This window comes from Megascapheus bottae, chromosome 14, assembly GCF_031878675.1.
Source record: "Megascapheus bottae isolate mThoBot1 chromosome 14, mThoBot2.hap1, whole genome shotgun sequence".
Taxonomy (NCBI): Eukaryota; Metazoa; Chordata; class Mammalia; order Rodentia; family Geomyidae; genus Megascapheus; species Megascapheus bottae.
In genome coordinates this window covers 8,334,163-8,355,663 of record NC_143522.1, presented here as the reverse complement: position 1 = coordinate 8,355,663, position 21,501 = coordinate 8,334,163, and the positions used below count along the sequence as shown (strand labels likewise).

The following is a 21,501-nucleotide window of genomic DNA, read 5'->3' as shown; positions in this document are numbered from 1 at the left end:
CACAGCACCACTTCGGGTTTTTTCTATATATGTGGTACCGAGGACCTGAACTCAGGTCTTCGTGCATGCTAGGCAAGCACTCTACCACTAGGTCAAACTCCAGGTGAGGACAACTTTGTGTGTGTGTGTGTGTGTGTGTGTGTGTACTAGTTCTGAGACTTAAACTCAGGGCATGGGAGCTATCCTTGATTCCCCTTCCCCCTCAAGGTTAGCACTCTACCACTTGAGCCACAGTTTTGTTTTGTTTTTGTTTGGGGGGATTGCTTAATTGGAGATAATAGCCTCACAGACTGTTTTACCCTCGCTTCAAACCTGTGATCCTTAGATCTCAGTCTCCTGAGTGACTAAGATTACAGGCATGAGTCACTGCTGCCTGGCGAAACATCTTAAAATTTAGAAAGCATTTTCCTAGTTAGGGTAATAATATCCATACAATTAAAATCTAATTTCTTGCAACTTGGTAAATTTCAGATAAATTTAGCAATGTTATGAACTTTTTCAAATTAAACACTTGCATATTTTTAATTAAGGTGATTAATCTTGTCGAGTAGATAATTTTGCTCAATGGGTGGGCTTCTGCTATGCTTAGTCTGTTTTTTGTTGATAATTTTGTCTCTTTTTTTAAAATGTATTTTTCTTCCGCCCATCTTTTAGTGGTGGCTATTCTCACTGAACCACACAAGACTATTTCAGTAGACAGAAGGTAGTTTCTAGGAAAAGTATTACATTAAAAAGGGGAAGTGATGCTGTGGCTCAATGGGTAGGGTGGTAGCCTTTAGCTGAAGAGCTCAGGGAACGTGCCAAGGCCCAGAGTTCAAGCCCACAACCGACAGACAAACAAACAAATGGAGAGGGGTGGGGTGGGGGGGACTTTTACTAGGCATTGGTGGCTCAGGCCTGTAACCCTAGCTACCCAAGAGGCTGAGACTGAGGATCACGGTTCAAAGCAAATGCGAGAAGTTCATGAGACTATTATTTCTAATTAAACACCACCACCACCACCAAAAAAAGTCAGAAGTGGATCAGAAGTGCAGCTGTGGCTCGAGTGGCACAGCACTAGCCTTAAACCTCAGGGACAGAGCTCAAATCTTAGGTTCAAGCCTTAAGACGGACATTAACTGAGAGAGAGAGAGAGAGAGAGAGAGAGAGAGAGAGAGAGAGAGAGAGAGACAGACAGACAGACAGACACAGAGAGAGACACTGAGAGACAGAGAACTTTTAACTGGCATCTGGTAAACTTCCAAAGTGCTAACCCAGTTTCCCCACTGCGTCAAGCCAGTGACTCCTTTCCTGTGGAAAGGCAGCTGCTTCTGGCCTGACAGCAGCTGCTGTTTTACAGCCATAGCCTGGCAGCTCCAGGCAAGACCTTTCAACCGAGCTCCCCACTCCCACGAACCAGGACACGGCCATGTGCAACGTCCGTGTCTTGCAAATATAAATGTGGCATCAGTGGAAGACCTTTCTACTTAGCAGAACTTTCTCAACTTGACTTTGACCTTTATGGGGGGTGGGGGGATACGCCGCAGGACTTCACAAGCATGCGGAGCTGCAGCCCCAGCTCCTCCCCACTCCTTAACCTCCTCCCCCTTCTTGTTATCCCACGTACCACTCTACTGCCTACCAGACTTAACAGTTTGGCTTCCTCCGCCATCCGAGGGCTGGAGGAGGAGGAGAATGAGGAGAACCGACCTGGGGCGGCGGGGTGTGTGTGTGTGTGGGGGGGTTGTGTTAAAATTGTTTTGGGGAGGGGACAGGTGCCCCGTCCTAGACCCAGGCCACCTTCTTCCTAATTCCCACTTCCTTCCAGGGCGACCCCCCCCCCCCGCCCAGAGGCGATGGAGGGAGGGAAGACCCGCACCCCAGCCAGCAAGCCCCCGCGCCCACTGCCACCTCGAGCCGCGGCCCCTCCCCGCTCCGGCCCGGCCCCGGTTCCCTAGGTCCCGGCGCAGGGCCTCCCGAAGCCCCGGTGAATGTGAAACTCATTCAACTTCGGAGCGCGGCGCGCTGGGGTGGCAGCGAGGCGGCCTGCGCCGCGTCCGCCGCCCGCGGGTCGTCCTCCGGGACCGCCGCCCGCGGTCTTCCGGCAGCCGCCCGCTCGGGGGAGGGGCCGGGGCGCCCTCCATCTCCGTCCGGGCCGCCGCGGCCGGCGGAAGGGCCGCGCGGCGCGGAAGCGCGAGCGCAGCTGAGGATCAGCTGCTGGAGGGGGCGGAGACGCCGAGGGCGGAGCCTCCGGGGAGGGCGGGCGGGCGGGGGTAGGGAGGGGAGGGGGGAGAGAGCGAGCGAGCGAGCGGGGGAGCGGGGAGGACGGGGAGGGAGGGGACCGCCGGAAAGCCGCGAACGCCCGCCGCGCTGCGTCTCCACACCTCTCTCTGTGTCTGCCATGGCTGGTTAAAGAACCCTCGGGATCGCAGCCGGGGCGGGGGGGCCTGGCGGGGGGCGCGGCGGCCGCGCGGGAGGCCGAGGGAGGGGCGGCGACGCGAGCGGCGGCGGCGGCGGCGGCGGCGGTTCCAGCATGAAGAGGAGAGCTGGCCTGGGGGGCAGCATGAGGTCAGTGGTGGGCTTCTTGTCCCAGCGGGGCTTGCATGGGGACCCCCTGCTCACTCAGGACTTTCAGAGGAGACGCCTGCGGGGCTGCAGAAACCTCTACAAGAAGGACCTCCTCGGCCACTTCGGCTGTGTCAATGCCATTGAATTCTCCAACAATGGAGGCCAGTGGCTGGTCTCAGGTAAATCAACCCCCTTCCTTCTCCTCCCCCGCGGCCCCGGTCCCCTTCCTGCCTCCCTCCCCGCCCCCCACCACCCCTGGCTGCCCCTCGCCGCCGCCTCCCCTCCTGCCATCCGCCTCCCCCCCCATCCATCCCTCCCTCCCTCACCCCTTCTCCAGCCTTGGGCATTCGGTGTCAAATTCAAACCCTCGCAGGGGAAGGGAGGGCCAGGAGGGAAGGGGGTGGAGAGGATGTCTTCTATGTGTCTCTCTAGAAAAAAAGACCTAAAATGGTTGACAGGTCCTCCAGGCGCTTCACCTCCGATGCACACTGGTCCCCTCCCCTCTCCGGCCGCCCGGGGATGGGGGCGAGGTTGAGCGCCCAGACAAAGTTGCACGGCAAACTCTTCCTCCGCGTACTTGAAAAGGTGCGGGGGGCTGTGTGGGCGATTTGGAGGGGGCCGAGCCCGCGGCGCACCCGAGGCCGCGGGGGGAGCTCGAGCCCCGCGTCCCTCCCCGTGTCATGGAGCTGGGGGCCTCGGCTGGTGACGGGGCCGGACGGCGGCGGGGCTGGGGCCGCGACCCGGGGCCGGCGGGCGGGTGGCTGTGAGTGCTCCCCCCACCCCCTCCGGGGCTCTCGGGGGGGCCCAGCTCCATCTCGGTTGGCGCTGTCGGCCTCTTCCGCGTCTTGTTTGTATTATGGTTCCGCGAGTGACGACGGCGCTGGGGGCTGAGGCCCTGCAGCCTGAACTTGAATGCGCAGCTCGCCCGGCAAATGGGGACGGGGGGCGGCTGCGGACCCCCAAGGAGACTTGTTGGCGGGAGCCCGCCGCCCGCACGCCTTTTCTCCCGCAGCTGCAACAGCAAGTTGCAGGGCCGGGTGCGGGGGGAGTTGTCTACCTATCTCCCCACGCCGGTCCGGTCGGGCCTGAGTGCCCCCAGCCACCATCATCCCCCCCCTCCTCCTTCGATGTGGGGGGAGGGAAAGTGGCGAAATCGAGGCCGGGGCTCCGGCCCGGCAGTGTAGGCCTCGCTCTCTCGGGGCTCCTAGCGACAGGCTGCTGAATCGAGAGCCTATTGCTCGGGGTGGGGGCCGCGGGGCGGGGGGAGAGGCCCGGCGGGGCGGGCGGCGGCGACCGCTGTCCCCCGGGGGGACCTGCGCCTGCCGCCGGTGGGGGCGCTCGCCGCAGTCACCCCCCCTCCTCTCCGCGGGTCGCGGCCTGAGGCTACGGCGGGTGGGGATGGGCGGACTCGGAGGAGGAGGAGGAGGAGGAGGGGGCTCCCCGAAACCCATCCTGGTGGGCGAAGGCTGCGGTGGCCATCGCTGCTGCCCCCGTCCTCCTCCGGGGCTCTTCCCGCAGCGGCAGGGACGCTGGGCAGCCCAGCTCCGGCCGTGGCGCCGAGCTGCTCCCAGGTGGATCCCCATGGCCTTCTAGGCTGCGTCAGTGGGCAGCTGGCCAGAAACTTGTGGGATCATGGCAGTGCCTCAGCCTTCCCTCGTAGCCAGCGGAAGTGACAGCGGGTGTGCAGTCCAGTTTGGGGAGGGAGGGGAGCGGAATCAAGACCCAGACCTTCAGGATGCCTCCAGAAACAGATCCCCCTTCCACCCGGGCTGTTCTCTGGCAGTCCTTCAAGGCAGACCTTCACATACAATCTCACCGAATACATTTCAAGGACAGAAATGGAGAAAGACACCTTTTTTTAAATTTTTGTTTTTGGAAGAAGCTCCCAGGTTTCCCCCATTGCTGTTCTCATACTTCCATTACTGTCTTTTGAGAGTGATGTATTACAAGCACAGATGTGCCCAGGCAAAATTCATCTTTACCTTCTGACTGTCAACCCAACACACGAATTAAATAAAAAGTGCTCACACATTGCCCACTTCAGCACATAAAAACAATAGATTTATTGACACTGAGTTCAAACACACTGCTGGTAAAAAACAAAAACAAACAAAACCTGCTGGTAAAAAGTTAAACCGGGGGTTGAACACAGAGCCTGGAAACTCTCTGAGCTTTTATACTCAAAGCTGGTACTCTAACCACTTGAGTCTCAATTTCCAGCTTTTTTTGCTGGTTAATAGAAGATAAAAGACTCAGGTTTGTTTTAAACTGCAGTTTTCAGCCTCCTGAGTAGCTAGGATTACAGGCATGAGCCACTATGGCCTGACAAGTCAATATATTTTAAAAAGCACTGAATTTTTTTTTTCTTTAACCCAGTTATAGTGTGTATGTGTGTCCCTGGGCTATACTCTTCAACCTTACTGTCTTTACTCTTGTGCAAAGGATTCCCTTATATTTTAAATGAACTTTGTTTCCGCTGTTAGAAGCCAGTTTGTTTCCTCTAATTTTAGCCTATAGAAGAGAAGGGTCCTCTGCACAGGGCAGGTTTTGGTCTAGGCAGCCATTTCTTTCCTTAGCGAGGCCTGAGTTACCCCTTTCCTCCAGTTCCAGCCCCCCCTTTTTTTTTTGCCTTGTCTCTTCCTCTACCCACCTCCCTCTTTCTAGCTCAGTTCTTTCCTGTTCTAGTTAGTTCTTCCTCAGTTCTGTCCTTGTTCTAGTCCTTTCAGTAGGCTTTTCTGGTGGCCCCAGCAGTTTGGCAAAGGTAGATCTAGTTCTTATTTGTTCCCAGATTATAGAGATATGTTTGGTTAAAAGCTTTTTAAGCTATTCATCATTATGAAAACAGCTTGTGTTAAGAGAAAGTTCCTCCGGCTAGCTTCAGATAAGGAAGACCCTTTTGGGTTTTATTAGAGTCCCCCATTAGCAGTTACTACCTGAGGAAAGTACATAATATTTTGAGACTAATATATCTGCTCCCAATAGTTCATGAAAGGATGGTGGGATATCAGATTCTGGAGTAGTATTGCATAGATAATAGTATGAGGTATAATTGCATAGATAATATATATGAGGTATACTATATATAATATGGTATGTATATATTATATATTGTATATATATTATATAGTGTTGTGTGTGTGTGCTAAGAGTGTGCATATTGTTCTTGTGTCTTCTTTGGATTGGTTAAAATCCTCAGAGCAGTGAATAAAATTATAATGATACATTGTTCATAGTTTATTGTTTTAGTGTACTGTTTGACAGGCTTAAGTTTCTAGCAACTAACACATGTTATTTGAGAGAATTACCTTAGACCCAGGGGGGAAATTTTTGTATGATTCCTCTGATCATGTAAGATGCTATTAGTTAAGCATACATTACTATATTTTTTTTGTCTTAAAAGCTAGTTTTTTTTTTTTCAAGAACTCAGGCCTATAGATACCAAGAGTAAGCATAATCAGGAGTGATGCTGGACATGGTAGCATCACACAATTTCAATAGGCTTAGCAATGCTTACCCTGTGTCCACTATGCCTGTCTTGTGTGATATTACAGTGCTATCCTTTTCTGGTCAACAACCAAAAATAAATCACTTATTAGATTAAAATATTTTTCTGTTTTAAATTTATAAATACCCATTGTGCCCCCTTGTTTCCAATATCAGGTTGTAGGTAGCTTGCTTGACATTTAAGAAGTCCTGGGTTCAAACCCTGCCACAAGATAAGCAAGACCAAGGAAAGTTCCTCTGCTGGAAATTAGATTATGATAGAACCAAGTGTGATGCTAGTCCAAGTTACCTTTCTGAGCCTGCTTCCTAAGGTGTACCATGGGAAAAGCAGTAACTACTTTGAAGGGCTGTTGTGAGAGCTATAATAGGCAAAGTATAGAATAAACAGAAAATATCAGGTCTTTCAACACAGTTTTTCTCCCCCTTTTTTGTGTCCATAACACATTATCTATCATTCATAGCTGACAGTTGTTCTTGTTTTTTTTTTTTACCAGTCCTGGGGCTTGAACTTGGAGCCTGGGCACTATACTTGGACACTTTATATTCAAGGCTAGCACTCTGCCATTTGAGCCACAGCACCACTTCAAGCCTTTTCTGTGTGCCTGAGGACTCAACCCAGGGCTTCATGCATGCTAGGCGAGCACTCTACCACTAGGCTATGCTCCTGACCCCTTATAGTATTGGTATTAGACCTTGCAAAATAGGTAGTCTGGACAATTCTGTGACTCTCCAGATATGACTTGAAGATGCACTGTGGTAGGAAAGTACCCATGATATGATGCCACATGGTTTTAATTGGGGCTGTTAACAAGTTGTATGATGTGAGATAAATCACTTTATTCCTTATTCATAACTAATGACAATGAATTGCCCTAACTACTTGACGGGATCATAGTGAATGGTCTGTGAAATATTAGGTATGAAAATTATTTTTATTATAAATTACTTAGTTTTAAGTGACCTTTACTTTTTGTAAGTTCAGCTTATCCCTGGTGATAAGAATCTCTTCTTAGAATATACGTGAACCAAAGTTTTTTTGTTTGTTTTCTGGTTGTGGGGCTTGAATTCTGGGCCTGGGCATTGTCCATGGGCTTTTCCTTAAGGCTAGAGCTCTACCACTGGAGCTATAGCACCATTTCCAGCCTTTATGTGGTACCGTAGAATCAAACCCGGGAATTCATGCATGCTAGGCAAGTACTCTACCACTAGGCCAAACTCCCAGCCCCTGATCTTTTTTTTTTTTTTTTGTGGGACTTGAACTGAGGGCCTGGACACTGTCCCTGAGCTTTTCTGCTCAAGCTTAGCACTCTACCATTTTGAGCCACAGAGCCACTGTGGTTTTCTGGTGGTTAATTGGAGATGAGTCTTATAAACTTTCCTATCCAGGCTGGCTTTGAACTGTGATTCTCAGATCTCGGCCTCTAGTAGCTAGGATTATAGGTGTGAGTTGCCTGCGCCTGGTTTACAAGTATCTCTTGTGGATCTGACTTGGATTGTAAATCTGCCTTTTTTTTTTTTTCCAGTCCTGGGCCTTGAACTCAGGGCCTGGGCACTGAGCTTTCTCAAGGCTAGCGCTCTACAACTTGAGCCACACACTACTTCTGGCTTTTTCTATGTATGTGGTACTGAGAAATCGAACCCAGGGCTTTGTGCATGCTAGGCAAGCACTACTAGGCCACTCTCCAGCCCTGTAAATGTGCCTTTTTATATCTTGTAAAGGGTTTTTGCAAAAAAAGTCTTAGTAGTAAAAGTAAAGATTTGGCACTTTGGGGGATGAATAATTATATTATCTCTCTTTTGAAGTTTTACACATTGAAATTGATAGAGCTAGCAGACTAATAACTCATAAATATGAGATTTTGAATTATTAATGAGAGTTTATGATGTGTGTGTGTGTGTGTTTACACTAAATGTCAGAAAAGAGTACCTTCAGATGCTTTATAAATAGTAGCTGTGTTGTTCAGTTACTATGGTGTTTCCAGTTGTTAACTTGTCACTGGAGAGGCATTTTTTAGTTGCTTGGTCATAATACTTTAAAAAGGGAGATAAGTAGCCTATTTTTATTTCACATATGACCCTGACCTCATTGAGTCTATGGGGATTCCTAGTTATGTAGAGAGATTAAGATTGTAAACCTTGGCGCCAGACTGCCTTGGATGAATACCAGTGTAGCTACTTGGTGACTAGGTTACCTTTGGAAAGTCACTTAACTTCTGTTTCTGTTTGCTCAATCATGTAGTGAGGACAAAACCTTCACCAGAGTCGTGGTGAAGTTTATGAGAAATAAAATGAGGGGCCTAGTCCTTGCCTTGCTCTAGGTGCTACCACCACTGTTGTTGTTTTTTTCTGTTTTGTTGTTTTTCCTGACTTCACAAAAAGTTTTTAGCCAGGCACCTAGTGGCCTGTGCCTGAAATCCTAGCTACTCAGGAGGCTGAGATCCAATGATCATGGTTTGAAGCCAGCTTAGGCAGAAAAGTCCCTGTGGCGCACTTATTCTCTAATAAACCACTCAAAAACCAGAAGTGGCACACTGTGGCTCAAGTGGTAAAGCTCCATTTTAAGTACAAAGAAGCTCAGTGACAGTGCCCAGGCCCTGAGTTCAAGCCTCAGAATAGGCAAACAAAACAAAACACTTTCAGGAGACTAACATCAACATCTAACATATATTGTACACGGCATAGTACAACATGAAAAACCAAGAAAGATCTCCATGAAATGAACTGTTAAGAATGCTTTGTAGAGGCCAGGAGTTTGGCCTAGTGGTCGCGTGTTTGCCTAGCATGCACGAAGACCTGGGTTCTATTCCTCGGTACCACATACATAGAAAAAAAAAAGCTGGGAGTGGTGCTGAGACTCAAGTGGTAGAGCTCTAGCCTTGAGAAAAGTCCAAGGACAGGGCTTAGGCCCTGAGCTCAAGCCCAGGACTGGCAAACAAACAAACAAACAAACAAAAATGCTTTGTGGTCTGTGAGATTCTTATCTTCAATTAACCACTAGAGAACCAGAAGTGGCAGTATGGCCCAAAGTGGTGGAGTGCCCACCACTTTGAGCAATAGAGCTCAAGAGAGTGCCTAGGCCCTGAGTTCAGGCCCCAAGACCAACCCCCCCCCAAAAAAAAAGTGGGCTTTGTGGATAAGCTTTGTCTTTATCATATATATATATATATATTTGTGGGGGGGGTATCATGGGCTTGAACTCGGAATGGGCATTGTCCCTGAGCTCTTCAGCTCAAGGCTACCACCCTACCCTTAAGCCAAGCCCCACTTCCCGTTTTCTAGAGGTTAGTTGGAGATGAGTCTCAGGTACTTTTGTGCCTGGGCTGGCTTTGACCCTTGATCCTCAGATCTCAGCCTCCTGAGTAGCTAGGATTACAGGCTTGAGTCGGCCCCAGCTTTTGCATGCTCGCAATCACTCTACCACTAGACCAAACTCCCATCCCATTGTCATATTTTTTAAGGATCAAGTAATATCAATGATTATAACCACATGCATAATTTGCTGAATAATGATAACTTCCTGTTGCTCAGTCACTAGTTACATCACATTCATCACATTTGATGGAACCATATTTTTTTTGTAAATAAATTAGTCTAAAGAGCACATTATCCGTGAGGGAAGGGGTGATATTGCCCTAAAGGAAATATACTATTAACTGGCTCATGCTTGTAATCTTAGCTACTCAAGAGACTGAGATCTGAGGATCACAGTTAAAAGCCAGCCAGGGCACAAAATGTCTGGGAGATTCTTATTTCCAGTTAACTGCCAGAAAACTGGAAGTGGTGCTGTGGTAAAGCACTAGTCTTGGAGCAGAAGAGCTCAGGGGCAGTGCCCAGACCCAAAGTTCAAAACCCGACCAAAAAAAGAAAATATATATATATACACACACACTCTTAAGTAACTGTAACCGCTCTATATCATTTTCATAATATCAATAAAAAATTAGAAAAAACACATTATAGATAGTATTTGTTTTTAAATAAAACATTTGACTTCAATCTGCCTATGTGTTTAATTAGTTTTTTGGCCTAGCAGAAATATGGCTAGTGATGGACAGACAACTGCTTTTGAAAAGGTGATTGGTCGTCCGTTAATGAGGTTTTTTTTGTTGTTGTTGTTGTTGTCATCGTTGCTTGAGTACTTCCCTTTCTTTTTTTTTTTTGCCAGTCCTGGGCTTAAGCTCAGGGCCTGAGCACTGTCCTTGGATTTTTCTCAAGGCAAGAGCTCTACCAGTTGAGCCTTAGCACCATTTCAGGCTTTTTCTAAGTATGTGGTACCAAGGAATCAAACCCGGGTCTTCATGCATGCTAGGCAAGCACTTTAACCACTAGGCCAAACTCCCGGCCCACTTCCCTTTCTTTTGTCTTCTACCCACTCTTGTTCTCCACTTTCTTCTCCTTTGCTTTGTAGACCATGCTGACCTCTAGAATAATCAATTGCTTTTTATATGTGTTTGTAGTTCAACAAATAGTTTTTGAGTGCATATTACATGTAGGTAGGAACTATGAGGACATTGGATGATGAATTAAACAAATTATGCTTTCAAGAGGTGGTCATTTTAGAAGTACTTAGCTTTCATAACAGTGTGTGACTCTTTTTAAACTTTCTCTTCTGCCTCATGATTCTTTCATAGATATTTGATTTTTCTCTGGTCTGTAGTGCTTAATATAGCAAAAATTGTTCTTACCACTGAGGTTTGGTAGAAAAGATGGCCTATGGATATGGCTTTGGGACTTTGGTATGGAAATAGAGAGCTGGGCACCAGGGTAAACCTAGCCACTTAGGAGGCTAAGATGTGCGGTTCGTGATTAGAAGCCAGTCTGGACAGGGAAGTCTGTCAGACTTTATCTCCAGTTAACCAGCTAGATGTGGAACTGTGATTGAAATGGTAGAGTACTAGCCTTGAGCCCAAAAGCTGAGGAATTAATTACTCTGAGGGAAGGAACACGCAGGCACAATGCCTCTGTGCCCCTGATCGTATAAAATAATATTTATTTGAAAAAAAAAAAAAGAAAAAGCAAGGGACAGCACCCAGGCCAAGTTTAAGCCCTAAGATTGACACACAAAAAGAAAGTAGAGATTATGCAATAAGTATAAACTAATATGAATATTCATACATATATATTATGTAACTCAATCTTCAGTCAACTAATATCTATCAAAGGTTGGAAAAAAATTTTTAATCTTTTTTTATTTAAAGAATTTATTGACATTGATTTTTACATCATATATCAAATGATGTGTTTAACAAACAAGTATTCAAGAAGGGAATCTGTATATGATCACTGGCACTTAGATTTTAGAACATAATTAAAATTAGGCTGACAGTTTGTATGTCATAGATACATATTAATCTATGTAATAAAACACTATGTCTATAGAGTCATAAATGTTTATGTCTATGTAGTTGTGTTTATACTATGTCCATAGCATTGGGTATACTAATTTTGAGTCCTCGCTCTTGTACTGTTTGGGTCTAATAGCCACATATTAAGGATACCATATACCTTTTGTTCCTTTGGTCCTGATTTATATCACTCAACATGATTGGCTCTAGATTCATCCACTTCCCTGCAAATGCCATTATTTTATCCTGTCTGTTGGCTATGTAGAATTCCATTATATATATATACTACATTTTCTGTATCCATTCATCTGCAGTAGGGCATCTGGATTGTTTCCATGGCCTGGCTATTGTGAATAGTGCAGAGATGAATATAGCTGAGCAGGTGTCCTTATCATATCCTGGGTTATGATGTTCAGGATAGATGCCCAGGAGTGGAATGGCGGGATTGTAGGGAAGGTCTGTCTATTTTCAGTTCTTTAAGAAACTTTTACACTACTTAAACGTTGGAAAAAATGTAAGAATTGTAAACCCATGTTAGGTTACTTCTGGGTTTTTTGATGCCTGGCTTGCCAGTTAGGCATTCTACCACTTGTGCCATGTTCCTAGGCCTTTTTGCTTTAGTTAATTTTGAATAGAGTCTTTGCATTTTTTTTTTTCCATTCCTGGGGCTTGAACTCGCTCTACCACTTGAGTCACAGCACCACTTCTGGCTTTTTCTGTGTATGTGGTACCAAGTAATCAATCCCAGGGCTTCATGTATGCTGCTCTTACCACTAGGCCATGCTTCCAGCCCCGAGTCTGCATTTTTGCCTGGGCTGATCTTAGACTGGTCCTTATACCTACAGTTTTTGGTGTAGCCGAGGTTACAGGCATAGGCATGAGCCCATGTGACCAGTCTACTGTTTGTCCTTTTTTTTTTTTAAAGTCTGAGATTGGGACTCGGACTTGGTATATAATGCATTCGTTCGTTGGCTGGCACTCTATCAACTGAGCCAAGCCTCTAGCCCCTACCATCAGTCTTATTAGATTTTTTTTTTTTAAAGCTGGTACTGGGGCTTGAGCTCAAGGCCCTGTGTCTTTGCTCAGCTTTTCCACTTACAGCTGGTTCTCTGCCACTTGAGCCATGCTGTTTCTGCTGGTTATTCATTTATTTATTTGTTGGACATGGGGCTTGAACTCGACCTGGGCACTGTCTCTGAGCTCTTCAGCTCAAGGCTAGTGTTCTGCCACTTGAGCCACAGTGCCACTTCCTCTGCTGCTTATTTATTTATTTTTGAGTTAAGAAATATTTATTTTCACAAATATAAAGCAAATGAATGACATTTTAGACATATCTTCAGGACATTTCCATAGTCCAAAGAATAAGATCTATGAATTAAAATTTATATCTTGCCTTATATTCTAAACCCTGTCTATGTCTACTATGGGAATTTAGTCTTGCTTGGTATATATTTCTTCTCCAGTTAAGTGGTCAGCAGCCAATTTCTTAATTTTTGCTGTTCATCTACTTTTCTTGATCTTGCTGTCTAATTCTATACATTCCAGACATTTCAATGGATTTGTAACTTCCAGGATAAAGGGGAATTTCTTTTTTTTTTTTTTTGCCAGTCCTGGGCTTGAGCTCAGGGCCTGAGCACTGTCCTTGGACTTTCTCAAGGCTAGAGCTCTACCACTTGAGCCTCAGCACCACTTCTGGCTTTTTTCTATGTATGTGGTACCGAGGAATCGAACCCGGGTCTTCATGCATGCTAGGCAAGCACTTTAACCACTAGGCCAAACTCCCGGCCCCAAAGGGGAATTTCTTGCTCATTGTTTGTCTGAAATCTTGGTTTGTGTTCATTTTGTTAAATAATAAGCATGCTCCAACAATGCCTACAAGTTCAGCCGCTAAAACTCCTTTAATGATCTTCCCTGCTGTTGGTTCCATAATATAGGCTGTCCCGGTGCAGGAGGGATCCCCCTCTGCTGGTTATTTAGAGATAAGAGTCTAAAATCTCACCTTCCTGATCATCCAGGATTACATAGGTGAGCCACTAACACACACAGAGAGAGAGAGAGAGAGAGAGAGAGAGAGAGAGAGAGAGAGAGAGAGAGAGAGAGAGAGAGAGAGGGAGGGAGGGAGGGAGGGAGGGAGGGAGGGAGGGGGAGGGAGGGAGGGAGGGAGAGGGTAGATGAATGAAGAGAGGAAGCTGATGAGGGGGAGAGAATGCAGTCATAATACTTAATATGAATCCTACAAAATGAGAAAAATTGAGGGGAGGGATTGGGTTGGGAAGGCCAGGGAAATGATGAAAGATATGTTATTGAAGGGAGGACTATAAAAAAGAAAGGTATGATATGGATCAAGATGCATTGAACTCATAAACTGATTTGTTGAATGGTAACCCCTTTATACAACTACTTAAACATAGTAAAAACACAATTTTAGACATCTTTGTCCTTAGTTCCTGGTACTGGTTGCTTACCCCTGTAATCCTAGCTATGTTGGAGGCTAAGATCTGAGGATTGTGGATAAAAGCCCCCCTGGGCAGAAAAGTCCATGAGGCTCTCATCTACAATTGACTACCAAAAAGCCAGAAGTGGAACTGCGTGAGAAAATGAAATCTCTCTTCTGTTATTTTTGTGCTGTTCCTGGGGCTTGAACTCAAGGCCTAGGTGTTATTATTTCTGAGCTTTGCGTTCAAGGCTAGTGCTCTATCTCATGAGCCATAGTTCTACCTCTGGCTTTTTCTGTTTATGTGGTGCTGAGGGCTTCATGCATGCTAGGCAAGCATTCTACCACTAAGCCACATTCCTAGTACCTACAGTTGGAATTTGTTAAAATTATGTTTACTGTTTGAACAAGGACTTTTGTGTATTGGCTTATTGAGATATGGGAGAGTCATAGTTATATCTTCACACATATTTATATTGTATTCCAATCAGTGTCATCCCTCTGTTATATTCCCTGCCTCCCTCCCCTAAAAAACAGCATCCATGTTGGGTGCTGCTGTACTCAGGAGGCTGAAATCTGAGGATCGCAGTGGGAAGCCAGCAGAGAAGCCTGTGAGACTCCCATCTCTAATAAACTATTAAAAAGCTAGAAGTAGTGTTGTGGCTTAAGTGGTAGAGTACTAGCCTTGAGCAAATAAAGCTCAGGGACAGTGCCTTTAGGACCAGCATACATTTTTTTTTTTAAAAGAGCAAAAATAACATCCTTAATGGGTTTCCTTGTTGTTTTCACAGTTGTAAATATTGTTTGACAACATTCAAACTTCTTTACCCTCCCTGCCAGCAAACCCCTCTCTACCTAAAGTACGGAATCTTATTTCCCCTCCTTCCCACCCCGTATTGATTATTAGCTTTTGTTGAGGATCTCCATACTGTTCTCATATACACTTACCGTGTTGTTTTGTTTTCTGTTGGTTGTGGGACTTGAATTCTGGGCCTGGGCATTGTCCCTGAGCTCTTCAGCTCAAGGCTACCACCCTACTCCTTGAGCCTCAGTACCACTTCCAGTTTTCTGGTGGAGATAAGAGTCTCCTGGATTTTAGTGCCCGGGCTGGCTTTGAACCTTGATCCTCAGATCTCAGCATCCTGAGTAGCTAGGATTATAGGTGTGAGCCACCCACACCTGACTACAATCTATTTTAATTCCCCTTTTTTTCTTTTTCTACTCTGCTCTCTCCTCCTGAGTAGTCTCTTAGCTTGATTCATGTTTTGTATTTAACCATATTTATGTACATGTTCATGAGTATGAATTTTTTAAGGTTAAGGTTCTACGTACAAGTGAAAACATCATTAATAAATATCTTACATCTTTATCCATTTATCTATTGTGAACAGTGTTACGATAAACTTGGATATGCAGGTGTTTTTCTGATAAATTGACTTTAACTCTCCTTTTGGTACATGCCCAGTAGTGGTGTGTCAATCATATACATATTGATTTTCACAGAGGCTGCACTAATTTACATTCCCACCAACAATGTATTAAGAAATCCTTTTTCTCCACATCTACCTCTGCAATTTTTGTTTTTTGTTTTCTTAATGGCTGCCACTGTCTGGTGTGAGATGGAATCTTAGAGTAAGCTTAAACTTGTGGCCTGGGTGCTGTCCCTATGTTCTTTTGCTCAAAGCTAGTGCTCTACCACTTTGAGCCACAGCATCACTTCTGATTTTCTGGTGGTTAATTGGAGATAAGAGTCTCATGGACTTTCGTGCACAAGCTGGCTTTGAACCTTGAACCTCAGATCTCAGCCTGCTGAGTTGCTAGGATTATAATAAGCATGAGCTATCATATCATTGCCCAGCCTTAGAGTGCTTTTTGATTTTCATTTTCTTTATGACTAAAGATGTTGAACATTTCATGTATATATTAGCATTTGTGTGTTTTCATTCACTTGCTGTTGCTTTTTTTTTTTTTGCCAGTCCTGGGCTTGAGCTTAGGGCCTGAGCACTGTCCTTGGATTTTCTCAAGGCTAGAGCTCTACCACTTGAGCCTCAGCACCACTTCAGGCTCTTTCTATATATGTGGTACCAAGGAATCGAACCTGGGTCTTCGTGCATGCTAGGCAAGCACTTTAACCACTAGGCCAAACTCCAGGCCCGCTGTTGCTGTTTTTTATTTTATTTATTTTTAAAGTACCTGTCCTGAGGCTTGAGCTCAGGGCTTGGGAGCTGTTCCAGCCTTCTTTTGCTTAAGGCTAGTGCTCTACCACTTTGAGCCACAGCTCCACTTGCAGTTTTTTGAGTGGTTAATCAGAGCTAAGAGTCTCAGGGGGACTTTTCTTTCTAGCTAGCTTGGAACTTGAATCTAAGGGGAGTTTTTTTATTGTATAGGATGAGAGGTAGATTCCAAATGTCAATCTCCTGTAGGTGTACTTCCAGTTTCTCCACCACCATTTGTTGAAAAATTTGTCTTGCTCCTTAGATCTAACCTCCTGAGTATCTAGGATTGCAGGTGTGAATCATGGGCACCAGCTAACACTAGACAATTATCTGTAAGGAATCTTGCTTAGAAAGTCTGATCTTTGCTGGAGTTGTAGCTCAGTGGTAGAGCATTTGGTTAGCTTTGGTGCTTTAATCCCAACACCACAAAAAAAGAAATACATTTTTTATCTGATTTATATAACTGTAACTTTTCTGTACATCATCTTTACAATAACAACAATAACAACAACAAAAATCCAAACTCCTCCCCTCTCCCCCAAACAACAATAGAAAAACACAAAAAAAACCCAGCCTGGCCTTTGATTGCCTCTTGTCTGGCTCAGGCACTACTACCAATCCTAAGGGCAGAGCCTTTCTGAGAGGTCCCCTGTATAATCTGTCTTACATACTCTGGAGAGGTTAAACCTGGGCTCCTCCTCTTTACTGAAATTGATTGCATGAATCAACTGCTAGGCTTATGAGTTACCTAAAAGGATCATCTTTCTTAGACTGTTTGCAAATCAGCTAGTCTCTCTGTGGAACTAATAAATATCTACCCTTTTAAACTGACTAGGTCTGTCAATGAAACAGAACTATCTAGAGGTTTCTGCATCTGGACTGACATCTTTTCACCACCCTCCTTTGCTTTGTGAAGTCAGTGGCTTGGGCACAGCTGTTGTACTCCCTCTGCTGGTTTATAAAACAACCAAACGTTTTCAGTTTAGGCTTCAATTTGTATCTACTGACTGCTAACACCAAGTCTTTGCACAAGGTTCTGAATATCTTGCCTAAGAAAATGGGGGACAGAGAGAAAGAAGGTAGGGATGTACTTTATATTTTCTTATTCTTCCTTGAAGGGGAAGTGAAGAGGCAGGTCCTAACACAGCAATGAGTTTTGCCCTACTGTTTTCAAGATAAAGATAATTTGGATATTATTTTTACCATAAGTATAAAGGAAACTTGCTTTTAAATAATCCCAAGGCATTCAATAATCATATTTTGAATTAATAAGTTACTTGGTAAAATTATATCATCCTGTAAATACCTAGAAAGAACATTTAGATAATGGTATCTAGGTGACTGGGGAAATATCTTAGGCCAAGACTTTGAGTACCAAGGGATAGATACTCTATTTTTAATTGAACGGTTTTTTTTTCCTTAAGCTGCTCCAATTCAAGACAGATTATGTTGCTTGGCAGAAGTCTTAGTGAATAAATACAGAGGTGTCCTCAGTTACTATAATTCTTTGCCGTAAATATCCTAGCCTATCATTTGGAGCCTTTTTTTTCCTGTCATGAATACTTAAAAACTTTAAATAAATGTTAGCTAAGCACCAGTTGCTCATGCCTTTAATCCTAGCTATTCAAGGGGCTAAGATCTGAGGATCATGGTTCAAAGTCAACCTGGGCAGGTCTCAGGACTTGAATTAAAGGCCTGGGCACTGTCACTGAGCTTATTTTGCTCAAAGCTAGTATTCTACCACTTGAGCCACAGTACCAATTCTGGCTTTTTGATAATTTTATCTGAGGTAAAAGTCTCATGTACTGGCTTCAAACCACAATCCTTAGATCTCGGCCTCCTGAGCAGCTAGGATTACAGGTGTGAGCCACTGGTGCTGGGCAAAAAGAAAGGTTTATTGCTGTTGTTTTGTTTTTAGCTTTGAGACTGGGACTTGAGCTCAGTAACTGATGCTTTATGCGTATTGGCTGGTGCCCCTGCCACCTGAGCCACAGATACAGTATAGTTTTGTTTTGTGGGCCATGGGGCTTGAACTTGGCCTGGGTGCTGTCCCTGAACTCTTCAGGTCAAGGCTACCACCCTACCCTTGAGCCAAGCCCCACTTCCCATTTTCTAGAGGTTAATTGGAGATAAGAGTTTCAGGTCTTTTTGTGCGCGGGCTGGCTTTGAATCTTGATCCTCAGATCTCAGCCTCCTGAGTAGCTAGGATCACAGGCGTGAGCAACCCCGCCTGGCAAGTTTTTTTTTTTTTAAAGCCAGTGTCTTCTCTGAGTGGTCTAGGCTGAGGTTAGTTTTGTACTTGAGATCTTCCTACCTGCACCTTTCAAGTAGGATTACAGGTATGTGTCACCAATGCCCAGCTTGCTTTGCATTAGTTCTTTGTTCATGTGTGTACGTGTACATGTGTGTGCATGTATATATGTGTATATGTGTATGTGTATTGGGCCTTGCACTGGTAGGTAGGTGCTTTACTGTTGAGGCACTCCTCCAGCCTTCTTTTTTTTTTTTTTCCTCTGAGTACTCTAAGGCAGCCCTTCTTTTTTGATACAGTCTCTTCATGGCCAGGTTCATGGCTGGCCATGATCCTCCACCTGTTTTCTTTAACTGACATAGCTGAGGCAACAGGTATATGTCTCTGTGCCAGCTTCTCTATTGTGATGGAATTTCATGGACTTTTCTTCCCAGGCATTCCTGAAATCCTGATACTTTTTATCTCAAGCTTGTAAGAGCTGGGATGACAGGTGTGCTACCACGTACAGCACTTGGTTTCGCATATATGTTCTAGACCTGGGCTGGCCTGGAACTGAAGTCCTCCTAATCTTAGCTTCTCAGGAAGCTAGGATTATAGGCATGAACAACCAAGGCCTGGTTTCCATTGGCTCATAGATGTACTGACTGACTTCTTCATGACTTGCTTTTATATGGACGTGTTATAATTTTGTGGCTTAAAAAGTGTGCTGGAAGAGGTCTGGAGTTTAGCCTAGTGGTAGTGTTTGCATGCATGAAGACCCAGGTTTGATTCCTTAGTACCACATATATAGAAAAAAGCCAGAAATAGTGCTGTAGCTCAAGTGGTAGAGCTCTAACCTTGAGACAGCCCAAGGACAGTTCAGGTCCTAAGTTCAAGGCCCAGGACTGGCAAAAAAAAAAGTTAAAAAAAATGTGCTGGATGCAGTGGTGCTGTGGCTCAAGGGGTAGAGCACTAGCCTTGAGCTGAAATGCTCAGGTACAGTGCCTAGGCCCAGAGTTCCAGTCCCATAACCACCACCACCAACAACAAAAATGTGCTGGGCTGGGCACCTGTGGCTCACACCTGTAATCCTAGCTACTCAGGAGGCTGAGATCTGAGGATCAAGGCACAAAGCCAGTCTGGGCACAATAGGACTTGAGACTCTTATCTCCATTAACTCTAGAAAATGGAAGTGGGGCTTGGGGGTGGTAGTCTTGAGCTAAAGAGCACAGGGACAGTACCCAGGCTCAGGGGTAGGGTGGTAGCCTTGAGCTGAATTGCTCAGGGCCAGCACCCAGGCCGAGTTCAAGCCCCATGACCCCACTCCCCCCCCCCAAAAAAAAGTCAAACAGGAATGGGAGTTATAGCATGTTCAAAGTGTTCTATTCAATTTCTTCCTCCTCCTCCACTTCCGTCTTCTTCTTCTTCTTCTTCTTTTTTTTTGCCAGTTCTCTGCTTGAGCTCAGGGCCTAAGCACTATAGTTCTTTGGACTTTCTCAAGGCTAGAGCTTCACTACTTGAGCCTCAGCACCACTTCTAGCTTTTTTCTACATATATGGTACCAAGGAATTGAACTCAGGTCTTTGTCCATGCTAGGCAAGCACTCTACACTAGGCCAAACTGCTTGTCCCCTTCAGTCTTCTTTTGTTGGTCATGAGGCTTGAACTCAGGGCCTGGGCATTGTCTCTGAGCTCTTTTTGCTCAAGGCTAGCACTTTACCACTTTGAGCCACAGCACCATTTCAAGTTTTCTGGTAGTTAATTGGAGATAGGAATCTCTTGCACTTTCTTGCCAAAGCTGGCTTCAAACTTCAATTCTCAGATCTCAGACTCCTGATTAGCTAGCTAGGATTACAGATATGAATCATTGGCACCTGGCTTCAATCTTTCTTTTACTTCTCTGTTTTAATCCTATTTCTTAGAACTAATCATTAAATCTGTTCATTCTTGTCAACATCGTTAATGCATCTGTAAACGTACAGAACATAGGATTGGGAGCATGGCCTAGTGGTAGAGTGTTTGCTTAGCATGTACCAAGACCTGGGTTTGATTCCTTGGTACTACATACATAGAAAAAGAAATGCAGGGTGTGGTGGCTGTAATCCTAGCTACTCAGGAGGCTGAGATCTGAGGATCAAGGTTCAAAGCCAGCCTGGGCACAAAAGAACCTGGGACTCTTATCTCCACTTAACCTCTAGAAAAAGGAAAATGGGGGTTGGTCAAGGGTACAGCAATAGCCTTGAGTGGAAGAGCTCAGGGACAGTGCCCAGGCCAAGTTCAAGCTCCAGGACTGGCAAAAAAAAAAAAAAAAAAATACTGAACATAAATATTCTGGGCACTGGCTCATACAGTGTAAAATTGCTGTGTAATTTACATTATTCAGAGTTATACAGAGATAAGAGCTGGGCTGAGTTTTGGTTTTTTTAAATTTTTTTTGCCAGTTGTGGGGATGAAACTCAGGGCCTAACACTGTCCTTGGGCTTTCTCAAGGCTAGAACTCTACCACTTGAGCCACAGCACCACTTCCAGCTTTTTGCTATGTATGTATTACCGAGGAATCGAACCTGGCTCTTTATGCATGCTAGGCAAGCACTCTACTACTAGGCCAAACTCCCGGCCCCGGGGCTGAGTTTTATGAAACAGGATTTTGTCTAGCTCCTACTAGGCTTAGGCAGTTCATTAGTTGTCATATTTCTGTCCCATAGTCAATGAGATCACATCAGAAGATTGCTTTGAAAACTGTTCTGCTAGAAATAGCTAGGCCTCTAGAAAGACAGGAACGGGATGGCTTGTGGGGTGGTGGTCTTAATTTCAAAGCTTATACTTTTCAATTTCAGTATTTGGTTTAAGGTATAATTCCTGAGAAAGTATGTATAGCCTAGAGATCATGTAGCCCATAGTTGAATGGTAAAGAAAAGTCCTAGGTTTGTGGGTTTTATCAGACTCCTTCAGTGTTGGGGAGATGTAGTTTTGGAAAGGCTAGGAGGTAAGGTTGGCAAAAACAAATGTCAGTCCTATAGAGTCAGCTGTTTTAACCCTAGATTCTTACTTCCCTCTCAAGGAGGAGATGACCGTCGGGTTCTGCTATGGCACATGGAACAAGCCATCCATTCCAGGGTGAAGCCCATACAGCTGAAAGGAGAGCACCATTCCAACATTTTTTGCCTGGCTTTCAATAGTGGGAATACCAAAGTGTTCTCTGGAGGTGAGAAGATTCTATCTTGGG

General features: G+C 45.1%; 1 protein-coding gene and 1 pseudogene across 2 annotated transcripts in view; one reads left to right on the top strand and one right to left on the bottom strand.

Annotated features, from left to right (window-relative positions):
• Positions 1-2,321: 2,321 nt before the first annotated feature.
• Positions 2,322-21,501, top strand: part of Dcaf5 (DDB1 and CUL4 associated factor 5) — a 90,766-nt gene continuing 71,586 nt past the window's right edge. The window contains exons 1-2 of one of the 2 annotated variants that reach the window (XM_090344350.1): positions 2,322-2,726; positions 21,337-21,480. In XM_090344350.1, the coding sequence (XP_090200476.1) occupies positions 2,513-2,726; positions 21,337-21,480 (358 nt within the window). In that variant the 5' untranslated portion in view covers positions 2,322-2,512. The remainder of the gene's footprint in view (positions 2,727-21,336; positions 21,481-21,501) is intronic. The other variant, XM_090344351.1, reaches the window with a different exon arrangement.
• LOC150054609 (protein CEBPZOS-like) lies at positions 12,883-13,323 on the bottom strand (annotated as a pseudogene).